The sequence below is a fragment of the Siniperca chuatsi genome, linkage group LG1 (assembly GCF_020085105.1).
Source record: "Siniperca chuatsi isolate FFG_IHB_CAS linkage group LG1, ASM2008510v1, whole genome shotgun sequence".
Classification (NCBI taxonomy): domain Eukaryota; kingdom Metazoa; phylum Chordata; class Actinopteri; order Centrarchiformes; family Sinipercidae; genus Siniperca; species Siniperca chuatsi.
In genome coordinates this window covers 34681132-34695202 of record NC_058042.1, presented here as the reverse complement: position 1 = coordinate 34695202, position 14071 = coordinate 34681132, and the positions used below count along the sequence as shown (strand labels likewise).

Here is a 14071-nt window from a genome sequence, read left to right as displayed (position 1 = left end):
AGAGATAATGAAGCCAGAAGAATAAACCGGCTATGCACAACTCAACCTGCGAAAGTGTACGCTCAATGGCAGGGTAATAACAGCAGAGCAGACCCACCAAGGCTGGAAACTGAACAGTACTGGAAAAGTATATGGGAGAGGGAGGCATCACACAACAGCGATGCACAGTGACTGGTGCACCCTTGAGGCCAATGGCAAGCACTTGCACAAGTGTCCATCAAATGTGGCATATACCAAGGAGATGCTCTGTCCCCATTGCTGTTCTGCATAGGTCTGAACACCCTCAGCCAAATAATCAAAAAGACTGGCTATGGATATCGACTCAGGAATGGGGCCACCATCAGTCTCCTCCTCTACATGGATGACATAAAGCTATACGGTAAGAGCGAGCGGGACATCGACTCACTGATCCACACCACCAGGATCTACAGCACTGACATTGGGATGTCATTCGGGCTTGAGAAGTGTAGTTGCATGGTGACAAAGAGAGGGAAGGTAGTCCACACAGAAGGGGTCTCACTCCCAGAAGGAACAATAGCAGACATTGAGGATGGTTACAAGTACCATGGAATACCACAGGCAAATGGCAACCTCGAAGAGGTAACAAGGAAAACACAGCAACAGTAGTTTATTCTTGGGGTCCCCAGGGACCCCAGTTGGTTGACCTTGTATGTTCAATATTTTGGTAGGATGAGGGTTAAGAACACTTATTTAAGCTTAATTAAGACTTAAGTGAATCCACTGACTGGAAAAATGGATGGATGGAAATCAAATGAATGGGTGTTAATTAAGCTTATGTGTGGACTGTGACTTAATGCCTAAGGGTAAATCTGGACCCTGAGGCGAGACCATTTGGCAACCACTGATGTATCAAATGAATATTGCCATTTGATGGAGAGGTGCAGTCATAACAAACTTGGAGGGCCCTCATGATCATACTGGTCAATAATTAAAGCTTTGACGGGCAAAATATGTTTTAAAATCCAACAGTGATGCTGCTTGAGACAACACAGAAAACACTCGGGGCCCTGTTTTAACAATGCAAGAGCAACGACAAGTACAAAGTGGTATGGAGATCTTCAAGTGCACCTGCTACTCATGAATGTGCAAAGGGCTGAGTGAAATGGGATATAGATGAGAGGGTGTGGTGATTAATAAATCTGCTCTCAGCCACTCACATTATTGGTCCCATAGCTCTGAAACAGAGCAGAGCATCAAACTTGTTTTTTTAACAGTTAATTAGTACATTGACGATAGAAATAAATGATATAAAACTAGTTTGGTGAAGCCATAAATATGATCACATCAATCCAAAACTTTTTCAGTCTTAATTCTACTCTCACATTGTAAATTGTCACATCATATTGTAAAATATGATACAGCAGTATTTGCACCGCTCCAAGAACAGCACAAAAAAAGGAGGTCATGACACATGGTATTAATGAGCTCTGGTAATCCAATGTCTCCCGCATAAACTGGCAGAATACTGAGTTATAACGGACCCATCTGATGTGTGTAGAGGTGTGTGTGGTTATTTTGTAGCAGCCTGGTGTCATTTTCAGGTGATTTAATCAAGGTAAACACAGTGGGCAGCCATGCGTAATGGCACAGCGTTCTGGCGCAGCACTCAAATCAGATCAGAGGCTGCAGATTAAGGTTTTAATATAGTACAAAGCAGCTGTGGACAATTCATTCATTCATTTATTGATAAATGCAGACTGCTTTACTGATGTTCCTGCTTAAACCACATTAAACATTAATTTTTGGTGCTGATTTGATATCATTTAATGGTTGGAGAGTGTTTAAAATAGTTTATAGTTTATTTACATTTTAAGCATTATTTCATTGTTTCTGCCCATTTGCTGCAAGTATTTAGTTTACTCTTGTTGATAAAATCCCCAAAGTGGCAGTGGTCTAGTCTAAATGTCTATTCTTGCAATGTCTAAGACCCAATTTACACTGAAATATCAACAACTCGCTTTGGAAAATACCAATGGTCGGAGAGCTGCTAGCATTGGTCGTTATGCCACGTGAAAATAGGGCCCTCCATAAATGTCCTGTTATGTCTGAATAATGCTGTAAGAAACATTTATGTAACAGACCTATGTCTGAATGGCAAAAAGCCATTACTTTAACAGATCAAGCCAGCAGTATATCCCTGGAACACTGACACTCTCCTCTAACTATTCATATACAGATATGCATGAGTAAGCAAGATAGCCTGTAGACATACAGGCAAAAATAATTTAAACAACTTCAAATTGTGTAAAAAAAATAAATTAATTAATTAAAAAAAAAACTTAAAATAAAAACTGTCCTGGAACATGTATAATACTACTGACATGCAAATTGATGGTATTTTTCAGTAGCATTACTTTTCCTAAAGATAAAAATACGATATGCCTAGCTAAGATATGTAGTTACTCTGAATGTAAACAACTTTTTTCCTCTTTATTTACAGTCTTATGGCAGTGTTCACCAAAACGCATTGTGTGTATCCTTGAACTGTAACAAATGTGTTAAATGCATTTCCTTCCTCATAAAACATTTTGCTAAGCCGATTGTTGAAGTATTAAGTCCATTCTCTTGATGTTAGAGGTAGGGATTTTTTTTTGATTGTACATGCCATAAAAACATATTTATGAACAACCAAAGTGTAAGTTCAGCAGGTAAAGTGCTGCAAAGTGCTCAGTCATTCTTCTTTCTCCAGGCTCTTATGACATCATTACCTCCATCCAAGCAGACTGAACTGCTGCTGTACAAAGAATGTATGGGAGGGGGAAATTGCCATGTTGTGAATTCCTCTGGACGTGGAGCTGATTCTTAATGGATATAAAGTCTGCCTCAGTTTGCATCTATCTCCAGAGACCATATGGTTTTGGGGAGGAATTGGAAGCTTTGGTGAAAAGGGAGAGGCTAGGAAAGGAGAGGAGGACTATAGTAAAGGAGTAGAGAGGATTGGCTGAGTTCAGGGAGACATGAATGCAGAGGAAAGAATTTATAATCTGGCACTTCAATCCTTCCATCTCACCTCAGGACACCAGGAGCATACATACATACATACATACATTTAGTAGAATCCTCTAACCACCTCTGTCTCTCTGGAGCTGGATGACCCCACCCTCCCATTAAATACTCTGCTGCCACTACTTTCAAAGGGATCTGGCGGCCACCCAAGCATGCCAATGGGAATGTCAGATATCCTTGAAGAGGTTCCAAGAAGTTCCTTGGCAGAATAAGGAATAGTTTAACTTCACTATAATTTCATTCACAAGAAATTATGTCAATTAGAGGCTGTAGAAAGTTCCACAAATCATTCAACATCAGCAGACATCTTCCCATGCAGCAAAATGGGAGTGTATAATGTGAAGCTAATTGGGACTGTGTGTCATGAAAACATATGAAAAACCCTGATCAACTTTTAAACAATGGCTGAAAACAAACAGACAGAGGAGCTACAGTCCAACATACACAGCTCTGTAGGTTTTTCTTCTTTCCTTCTAAAGAGGAGGTTTCAGTTACTGTGTATGCCCCAGTTATGAACATATGGAAAGCATTTATTTATACAGGTTGTCAAAAGTGCTGGTGGTCTTTAGTTCGGGTGGTGTTGTGTAACTTTGGGAGTGCAGCTCAGTTCTCAAGGTCAAGCTGCTCCAGTTAATTACTGTGCACAGGGGAAACATGGAGAAGTGGAGTTTTAATTGTCTGCAAGCTAACAGAATGATAACACCAGATAGATCAGGCACAGCACTGTCACTGTCTCTGCAGCTGGACAGCTTGTCTGGTTGTGTCTTTCTGCTTAGTGGAGGAGTTTGACAGGGATTTGTTATTTCTCCAGGGGTTAGGGTAGGTTCACAAATGCTCTTTCGCTGTGCCAATGTCCACTAGACAAATCAGCAGATGGACTCACGTTGTCTTTGTACAGACATACAGAAAAACTAGTTTTTCTTGTTTGTAAGTCAGTTCTCCTCCAAAGTCTGAAGCAGGAGAGGGAATGTTACAATTTTCTTTATGCTAATATACATTAATCAGGGAATACAGATACAAAATAAAGCAGACACTGTGCTGCATAGTCATTAAAACCAGTAAAGTGCACAAAGTACTTGTTACCTCACAAATTTGTTTTTAATCTGCTTTAAAAACACAACAAATGTTGTCAAAACAACTCTTAAACTATATCAACTGCTGAAGAACAGACTGCTGGAAGATGCTCCATTTTTGAACACTTGCAGTAGACATTGGAACCGCAACGGAGACCTGATGGACCTGTGGCACAACCAGAACACAAAGTAGCTGCATCCATGTCACACGGTAAGCTGCCCAGTACAACCACAGTCTGATCTGAGGACCACTGTCCAGGTCTACTGTCCAGTTTCAACTTGTCAATTCTGAAGGCTTTTACTGTTTGAAGTTTGTTATTTTCCCTGTATCACACCTTCCCCCATTCATATTAGACATAGAATTTGTTATACCACTCAATGGGGTTATGGGGGGGGTTGTATCGCATGGAAAAGTAATGTCAATGCATACCCTCCTCAGGCTAGTGTGGTTTTTAAAACTTAAAAGTTCAGTTACGTAGATAACCTGGTTGTGTATTTTATATACTTGTCTCCATAATGACCCCATCTCCACCTGGTATTAACCTGTTATCTATATCAGGATATCTTATCCGGACAATCAGAATCAGAAATACTTTATTGATCCCCATAGGGTAGCTTGCCTTTACATCAGTGCACACAGGACAAAGTACTAGCAAACAATATGATACAGTATAAAACACTATAAAAACAGGTCAGAAAATAAATTAAGTATCAGGTCGGTATAAGTATAAGATAAACTAAGTGTCAAGTACCAAGTGGGTTTACCGGTTGATGATGATAGTACAGTATAATAATACAATGTAACAAAATAAGTAATAAGCAGAGGTGCATGTACTGTCGAGTGTAATAGAGGTATATAATATCAATAACAATAAATAAGAAAAACTAACATGGGAAAACTAATATTGCACGGGAGAAGTACACAGAATATTGCCCAATTATTCAAGTATGGCAGAGATGTAATGATCAATGTCCAGTTTAGTGACCTAGGGTCATACACACTAACCCTTAGAGGGAGGAGTTAAAGAGTTTGATGGCCACAGGCAGGAATGACTTCCTGTGGCGCTCTGTGGTGCTTTTTGGGGGGATGAGTCTTCCGCTGAAGGTGCTCCTTTGCTTGACCAGCACGTCATGGAGCGGGTGGGAGACACTGTCCAAGATGGCATGTAGTTTGGCCATCATCCTCCTCTCTGACACCACCGCCAGAGAGTCCAGCTCCACCCCCACAATGTCACTGGCCTTACGGATCAGTTTGTTGAGTCTGTTGGCGTCCGCTACCTTCAACCTGCTGCCCCAGCATGCAACAGCATACAGGATAGCACTGGCCACCACAGACTCATAAAACATCTTCAGCATTATCCGGCAGATGTTGAAGGACCTCAGCCTCCTCAGAAAATAGAGGCGGCTCTGGCCCTTCCTGTAAACAGCTTGAGTGTTCTTGGTCCAGTCCAGTTTGTTATCCAAGTGTACTCCCAGGTACTTGTAGTCCTCCACAATGTCCACACTGACCCCCTGGATGGAAACCGGGGTCACTGGTGCCCCCGTAGATCCACAATCAGCTCCTTAGACTTTGTCGCATTGAGCTGCAGATGGTTCTGCTCACACCATGAAACAAAGTTACCCACCACAGCCCTGTACTCCGTCTCATCACCACCGCTGATACATCCCACCACAGCAGAGTCATCAGAAAACTTCTGAAGGTGGCAGGACTCTGTGTGGTAGCTGAAGTCCGTGGTGTAGATGGTGAAGAGGAAGGGAGAGAGGACAGTCCCCTGAGGGGCCCCAGTGTTGCTGACCACGCTGTCCGACACACAGTGCTGCAGGCGCACGTGCTGTGGTCTGCCAGTCAGGTAGGCCACAATCCAGGACACAAGGGGGGCATCCACCTGCATTGCTGCCAGCTTCTCACCCAGCAGGGCAGGCCGGATGGTGTTGAAAGCACTGGAGAAGTCAAAAAACATGATCCTCACCGTGCTTGCCGGCCTGTCCAGGTGGGTGTGGATGCGGTTAAGCAGGAAGATGATGGCGTCCTCAACCCCCAGCCGGGGCTGGTAGGTGAACTGAAGGGGGTCCAGTAGGGGTCTGAACATGGGCCGCAGCTGTTCCAGCACTAGTCTCTCCAGGGTCTTCATTATGTGGGAGGTCAGTGCCACCGGTCTGTAGTCCGTGTAGCCACTGGGACGCGGCATCTTCGGCACAGGAACGAGGCAAGATGTCTTCCACAGAATGGGGACCCTTTGAAGACTCAGGCTCAGGTTGAAGACATGTTGAAGGACTCCACATAGCTGGGGGGCACAGGCTTTTAGCACCCCAGGGCTAACGCCATCGGGGCCTGCAGCCTTGTTTGAGTGGAGTTTCATCAGCTGTCCTCTCACCTGGTCAGCAGTCAGGCACACAGCAGAAATTACAGGTGGGGGAGGGGGGAGTCATTAGTGTGAAGAGGGCTGTTAGCCTATATGGGGAGGGGGAGGGGGGAGCAGAGTACTCAGAGGAGCTTGAGGGTCGGCAGCAGCTGAGTTAGAGGGGGGATGAGCAGGAGCCGGTGTGTTGAATCTGTTAAAGAACAGATTCAGTTCGTTGGCCCTGTCCAAGCTGCCTTCAACTCCTCTGCTGCCAGTTGGTCTGAAGCCAGTGATGGTCTTCATGCCGCTCCAGACCTCTCTCATGTTGTTCTGCTGGAGTTTCTGCTCCAGCTTCCTCCTGTACTTCTCCTTGGCTTCCCTGATTTTCACCTTCAGCCTGGATAGCCCTCACCTCCTCCATATTACCATCAGTAAAGGCCCTCCTCTTGGCATTCAGAATGTCCTTGATGTCCTTTGTTACCCACGGTTTGTTATTTGGATAACAATGGACTATCTTGGTTGGGACATTGCAGTCCACACAGAAGTTAATGTAGCCAGTGATGCACTCAGTGAGCCTGTCAATGTCCTCTCCATGAGGCTCACAGAGTGCATCCCAGTTCGTCAGCTCAAAACATTCCTGCAGTGTCTCGTAGGCCTCCCCTGACCATCTCCTCACTGTCCTTGTGGTCGCAGGCTGCCTTTTAACCAGAGGCACATAGCAGGGTTTAAGGTAAACCAGGTTGTGATCTGACCTACCCAGAGGGGGGAGGGGGGAAGAGCTGTATGCGTCCTTAACGTTAGCATACAGCAGGTCCAGGTCCACACTCACGAAACTCCGTCTGACTCCGGGCTAACGCCGTTAGCTCGTCCATTTTATTTGCCAGTGATCTCACGTTGCCCATGACGAGAGAAGGCAGACACGGCTTAAATCTCTTATTCTTAAGTCTCTTTTATCTGCACCCCTCTATTTTCCCTCACCGCTTCGGTCCACCTCTGCATCCTCTGTGTGTCCTCCTCCAGATTTCAGTGGGGACATCGGTTGTCCTGGGCGCCATGCTGCTCGGCTTCAGCGCGATCAGCTGTTCCCTGGTGAAAACAATGCGGCCAAACAGCTGATCTGCAGCGGTGCCCTGACCGAGTAGCAGAAGAAGTTCCACGGCGAAAAAAAGTACCAAAACACTTTCGTAAAGAGCGTAGTTTAAATTATACTTATACACAAGTTACTCAAGTTTGGAAGAAAAAGGAAAGTTAAAAGTTGGAAAAAGTAAGACGACGAGACGGAACTACGGCAACAGGCAGCATGCAGGCTGGCGCATGCGCACTTTAATCCATCTGATGACATCTGATCACTCAGGTCTTTGCATTTACGTCTGGTATTATTAAGAGTTCTCATATATAATATCATGTAAAATGTGGCAGCATTGTGATCAAAGCTTAAGATGCAAATTAGGCAGAGTTGGCTGACTTGTCAACAAACACAGTGCATCTCAGGTGAAGGAAAGTGAAGGAGGATACTCTTGAGGGACCAATATGACATCCACATTGAGGGTCACAGCTAAATGTGTTCGTAGGCTACTTTTCAATAGACTTGCTAACTAGGCTAATGTTACCTAAGGCATCAGTATGCTTCAACTGAAGTGCCTGTCAGATCGTCGAACAGCGCAAGTTTCCAACATCGGCATTAGAGAGACTGTGTCCAACAATTTCTGCAACTTTCTGAAACAGACAATCTAACATTCACGCCCACTTTACACAGTGGCCAAGTAAGTGGAGGTGAGAAAGTAAGCTTGAGTTTGGACTTCTCTATCAAGCTCTCTTTTTTTATTTTTCATACAACTACTTGTCACTTTTCTTATGTACAAATGAGTGCAGCACCATGCACGCCTTCAAGGAGAGATTGTCCGAAAGTGGGCATATTTGAGCCTTTTTCATGGCAGACATTAAGAAAAGCACAGACATAAATAATAGAATAAAAGATGGATGAATTCCAACTATACTGATTTTTTTTCTTTAAGAATGTGGTCGCACTGTACAGATTGAATTTACACCTGACTGAAGTCCAATCACAATGTGATGACAATGCGTTCCACTGCATTTACACCTGCATTAACATGTGTTTGTCCTGATCCAGATAGAATATCCAGATACAGATCACTGCTATCTGTCAGCTATTAGGCCTCACCACATGTGGAGAACAAAGAACAGAGGCCTGTATGTGAAACAAAAAGCCTGAACTAGTAGAAATAGCGCCAAACCCCCTCAGGTCCGTTAAGCCACACCTGTGTGCAAGATTTAAGCTTGAATCCAAACCCTGGATTCCTACTGGACGAGCCGTCACTGGAGCACAGGAAACACTGATGATGTCATTGCGCCTATAAACTCACAGCGCACGGGTCAAACACAGTCTTTCCACAACTCTGGTTACTACAGGAGGCGCTCAACGTTAAACTTTTATTCCCCCTAGGAAGGTCTTAACTCGCTGGACAAGCAACAGACTGTTTTTTATTTGCTGAAACACTTTTTGGATCCCGATTATTATACTCCACATAATAATCTTTGCCTACAGAAGGAAGATACAGATTTGCCCTTTTCTTCACAGAGAGAAGGATAACCGCTGAGCCCCGCTCTCTCCCCACTAAAAGACTGCTGCTTCCTTCCGCTGCCGCCTAAAGTAACAGTTTCACCACTGAACCCTCCTCGTTCCCCCCTAAACAGATATCTACGGAGAAGTTAGTAAAACAGGCAGACCTGCAGCAAATTCAGGTTTCTGGCTGTGTGATGTGGTTATTTGGCTTTACTCATTGATTTTGCCTCCAGAACAGCGCTCTGTGTTTGGATAACTATAACTCCAAACTATTTAAACTTTTCCATGATTTCTCGGTCTTTGGTGCTTTTAACTGGATCCTGTGTTCAGGTGTGTTCGACACTGGAAAAATTGCCATAGCTAAAAAAACAGGAGACCGGCTTCGCTCTGCTTTGAAGAAAAAAAAACCCTCACTGTGAATTCCTCTCACTACAAAAATCTATAATCTTGGCAAAGAGACGCCAAGGGTTAGGAAAATATGCACATTATTAATGTAAAAGAGCAGAGAGGGTTTGCTCTGTGTTTGATAGCATTAACAGCGAGGGGCTCAGCAGGTTCCAACAGGAACTTTGCAGAGAGGAGATACACATTAAATAAGGAAACATCTGCATTCCACACAGCCTCTCTTACAACACACTGGAGCTGAATGAACATCAAAGCATATCAGATAGCAGTAAATGCTGCTCTGAAACCTATGATTTATTAGCCCTGCTTCACTGGGAAGTTCAACTGGCCCATTTTAGCTTGAAGGGCGGAGAGGCAGGCAGTGGTTCATTCACACAGCTCACTGCAAGCACATCACTACAGAAGGATTTGGAAGATGTTTCAGGGTTTTTGAGGTGAGCGCAAGGAACATTCGCCAGATCGTGAAAATTCACACCAATTGCATCCACTGTAATTTGATCAATATGTATCAAGCAATTTCTCTGCCAAAAAGATTTAAGCATAAAAAATCCTACCTGTATCAGCAAAGTACTTTTTTGTAAAAGTTTAAGAACCATTTTTAGGAGTGTAACAAGCGTGAAAAATGTGTTTTCAAAATCATGATATAGGAAAGTTCATTTGAGTTGAATTTAACTTGAGTTGAGTTGTAAACATGAAAAACAAGAGCATGGCAGCTGCATGTTCACGATAATTACTTTTTCAACTTATCAAGGTCAGAAAAAATTATTGAGGTTTTGTCCATATATCGATATTACCCTTTGTGTTGCATGTTTATTTGGATAAGAATATCACCAACATTTTAACCAACATGACGCCAGAATAAACAGCAGGGTTTTCCCTTCATTATAAGACTTGGGCACAATGCCTGAGCTGAACGTAACAGAAAAAAAATATGCTGAGTCTGAGACATGTTTTGCTGTCATTTCTGGTCACGCTGCTTCTTTTCTCTTGTCGTCTGCTCTCTGTGTCTGAGTTTTGCCATGGGCGGGACTCATGCAGCTTAAAAGTTCATTGCTCTTTTAAAGGCTGTTCTTGCATTATTATGCTATTATATTATCATTATATCAGTGGCATAAAATGGTCTTAAACTGAACAATAGTGTTTATCACAATTTTTTCTTGGACAATATTATCGTACAAACATAGTTATCGTGACAGGCCTAATACTGATTATCTAAACCAATTTATTTGGAGGTCAAAATGAAGGTGAATGTGCCTGAACAGGAAACATACAGTAGGTCAAAGGTTGAAGCAGGAAGTTGGTCTGTAAACTGTGATGGAGGTTTACCACTGACAGTTTGTAATACTTTTATCATTCACCTTTGTTTTCTCTTCCAAATAAGTTTGTTTAACCTGGAGGTTTGTTTCCAACCTGTCAGATTATATGACTGATTGTGTTTCTTGCCCCATCAGACTTCTTTTTAGTAAGTCTTCATTTTCCCAGATCTCAGCTATTAACTTCGTGAGTACAGTGTTATTACTACTGAGAGGAATGATGGCCAAAACTACGAAAATGAGATCCAAGTCGTAATAAACCACTGTTATCCTTAAGTTGTTGATGTTGAGCATGCTGGATGATGAAGACTACTATGATGTAAATCTACCAATTACTATTATTTTCTAGGTTCTGTTGTGGGTCTCACATCTTTCTTTGTTTTCTGATTACTGGCACACATTTGCCAATTATTTGTTTGTCTAATGATTCATGCAGTTCTCAAAGTTTTGAAACTCAATTGCATGAGAATTGTGCAAATTTCAAAACAAAACCTACAATGAGCAGTGTAGAAATGTTAGGATTTCCGGCTGATGTTGAATGTTAAAACAGGGTCAGGGAGTGTATGTTTGAACACTGCCTGAAATGCTGCAGGCATGGAATTTAAATGAGGAAGTGTACAGATGAACCTGTACATGAATCCATGCACACTATGTTTTATGTTTACAACTCATTTCAACCTTCACAAATCATTATTTATACCTTCAAAAATAGCACTGTTCCATCATAATATAGGTGGTTTGTGTCTTTTTCTTTAATGGCCTCAGCTAACCTTGAGATCAGAGTGACCATAATCCCACATCCTGTACCATCCAGTCTAGCTCTGTGTCACTCACCTTGTACAGTCCCACAGTAGTTGAGCTGGACAACATCTAGATCAGAGCTGGTCTTGGCAGAGCGTCGGTACCGTAGCAGCTGGTGTTTAAGTCCAGAGAACGAGTGTGATGGGTCGTTTTCACCCAACGGCTGAATGAATAGGCTGTCCTCCCCAATCTGAATGAGCCCAGTCTGTGCACAAAACAGAGTGTTGGGATTCAGGTAGAGCATGTTTGTTATTAGCAAAATATCAAATATATTTCAGTATATTAATAAAATTATTAATATTATCAAAATTATTAATACAGATTAATAATTACAGGGCACCACCCTGGGATCAGGGACCAAAAACCAAATGTGAAACACTCTCAAAAGGTGGCTATCCACTTAGAAATGCTGAAATTTAAAGTTAATACATTACATTAATAATAGTGCACAGTGGAGGGTGAATCCGAGCACTGACCATCAAACCAGCTGTTACTGCAACCCATACACAAAATAACCACAGGCAATTGCTCTTCGAGAGTACAATAGAATTTATTCAACTTTAGCACTGATTAATAATCAATAACTTCAGCCAACAAGCCACTATCATCTACTCAAGCAAATAACAATCAGCAAGCATGTAAAGTGTGTGTGTGTGTGTGTGGGATAATAGAGCGGTGGGGAACGAGGAAAGTGGCAAAACTCAAACAAATGAGAGAGCAAAAATGGAGGACACAATCTATTTGTCATCAAGATGGTGTGGAGCATAACAAGTTATGCTACCACGTTATCTGAGTTGTTTGAGATGTGTGTGTAGGCGTGTATATGTACGTGTAAACGTGTGTGGGATAGTGAAGAGGAGAGAGAAACAAAAGCACACAGAGAAAGTTACAAGAGATCTCAACGTTGTGGTAAAACTACAGCTGCCCCTTCATTACACCGGACCGTGAACTTTCATTCAACAGCCATGTTACTGCACTTTGGTCTGATAAGGAACAAACAAACCTAAACGGTCCAGTGGTGTGGTACTGATACACAATGGAACGTGCTAAACACGAAAACACACATCAAAAACAGGATACAGTGGTCCGTTACTTTCCACAATAATGCAAACGCAATCCACAACAAATGAAGCTTAGATGAAATGACAATTATAAACTCTATCTCTGCCCAGACACAAGCCTCTTACTTGAGATCGCTCGATAGTGATTTAATGCGTCAGTCCGTTTGGTTTATCCGGTCGAGTCCTGTCAGGCTTAGATGCTGACGTAGGTGGGGTCTGCGCTGCCAGCGGGTTCAACAGCAGCAGTCGACTTTTAGTGGAGAGAGAGCAGGGCTCAGCGGTTATCCTTCTCTCCATGAAGAAAAACGGTAAATCTGCATCATACTTCTGCAGGCAAAGATTGTTACAAAACAGTCTGTTGCTCATCCAGCGAGTTAAGACCTTCCTAGGGAAATAAAAGTTCAACGTTGATGTGTCTTCTGAAGGAACCAAAGTTACAGCGGAAAGACAGTGAGCGACCACTGTGCTCTGCTTTCATAGAGGTGATGACATCATAACCAGAGCGCCAGGATTTCCTGCACTCCTGTGGCAGCTCGTCCAGTAGGAATCCAGGGTTTGGATTCAACTGAAATCTCGTACCCAGGTGTAAATAAACGGCTGGTGGAGCTTTGGCACAATTTCTACTAGTTGAGGCTTTTTGGTCTCTGTTCTCTGTTCTACACACATGGTGTGTTTCATCATTATTCCTCATTATTCCCATGAGCAGACTGGTTTTAGAATCAAGAATAGTAGAATTTTAATCGCTATGTATATGGTGAATAGAGAGTGCTTGAATATAATCTAACCAGCCGTTACAATGTGATTAAAGTAATGGATTATTTTGTCATTATTTTGTCCATTTTATGTTTTCTTTCTTATGATCACCAATAGATTTAATAATAATAATAAGAATTAATAATAAACTTTATTTATAGAGCACTTACTTTACTTCAAAACAAAGTACAAAGTGCTTCACAGAGAGATAAATAAAATACCACAGTGAATGATGAAATTCATGAAGGACCAAAACAAAATGAGATAATAAATAATATAAATAAAAACCAAAAAAATAAACAGACAGCTCAGATAAGATCAGGATATGCTTTATGATAAAAATGCATTTTGAGAAGAGACTTAAGAAGACACTGACTCAGACAACCTAATTTCCACGGGTAGGTCATTCCAGAGCCTCGGGGCCCTGATGGCAAAAGCTCTGTCCCCCTTTGTTTTCATCCTAGAATCTGGAACAGACAGACCCTGTCTGAAGTTCTCAAACTACGTAAAGGTTCATAAGGGATTAAAAGGTCTAAAATATAATCTGGAGCCAGGGCATGAAGAGTGTACTGGAAAATATAGTTAAGGCATAGTCTGTCTGGAAATGGTTAGATTGTGTAAAGGGGGTCATGAAAATGTCAAGATGTCACAGAAGGTGTTATGGTTTATGACCCAATGGGGAAATGAAAACCTTCCTCTGCCTGGGGGTAGA

At 42.4% G+C, this 14071-nt stretch overlaps 1 protein-coding gene across 3 annotated transcripts in view; it reads right to left on the bottom strand.

Annotated features, from left to right (window-relative positions):
- Positions 1-14071, bottom strand: part of adamts17 (ADAM metallopeptidase with thrombospondin type 1 motif, 17) — a 302033-nt gene that overhangs the window by 236165 nt on the left and 51797 nt on the right. For all 3 annotated transcript variants that reach the window (XM_044189615.1, XM_044189625.1, XM_044189606.1), the window contains exon 3: positions 11579-11750. In XM_044189615.1, coding sequence (XP_044045550.1) covers positions 11579-11750 — 172 coding nt within the window. The remainder of the gene's footprint in view (positions 1-11578; positions 11751-14071) is intronic.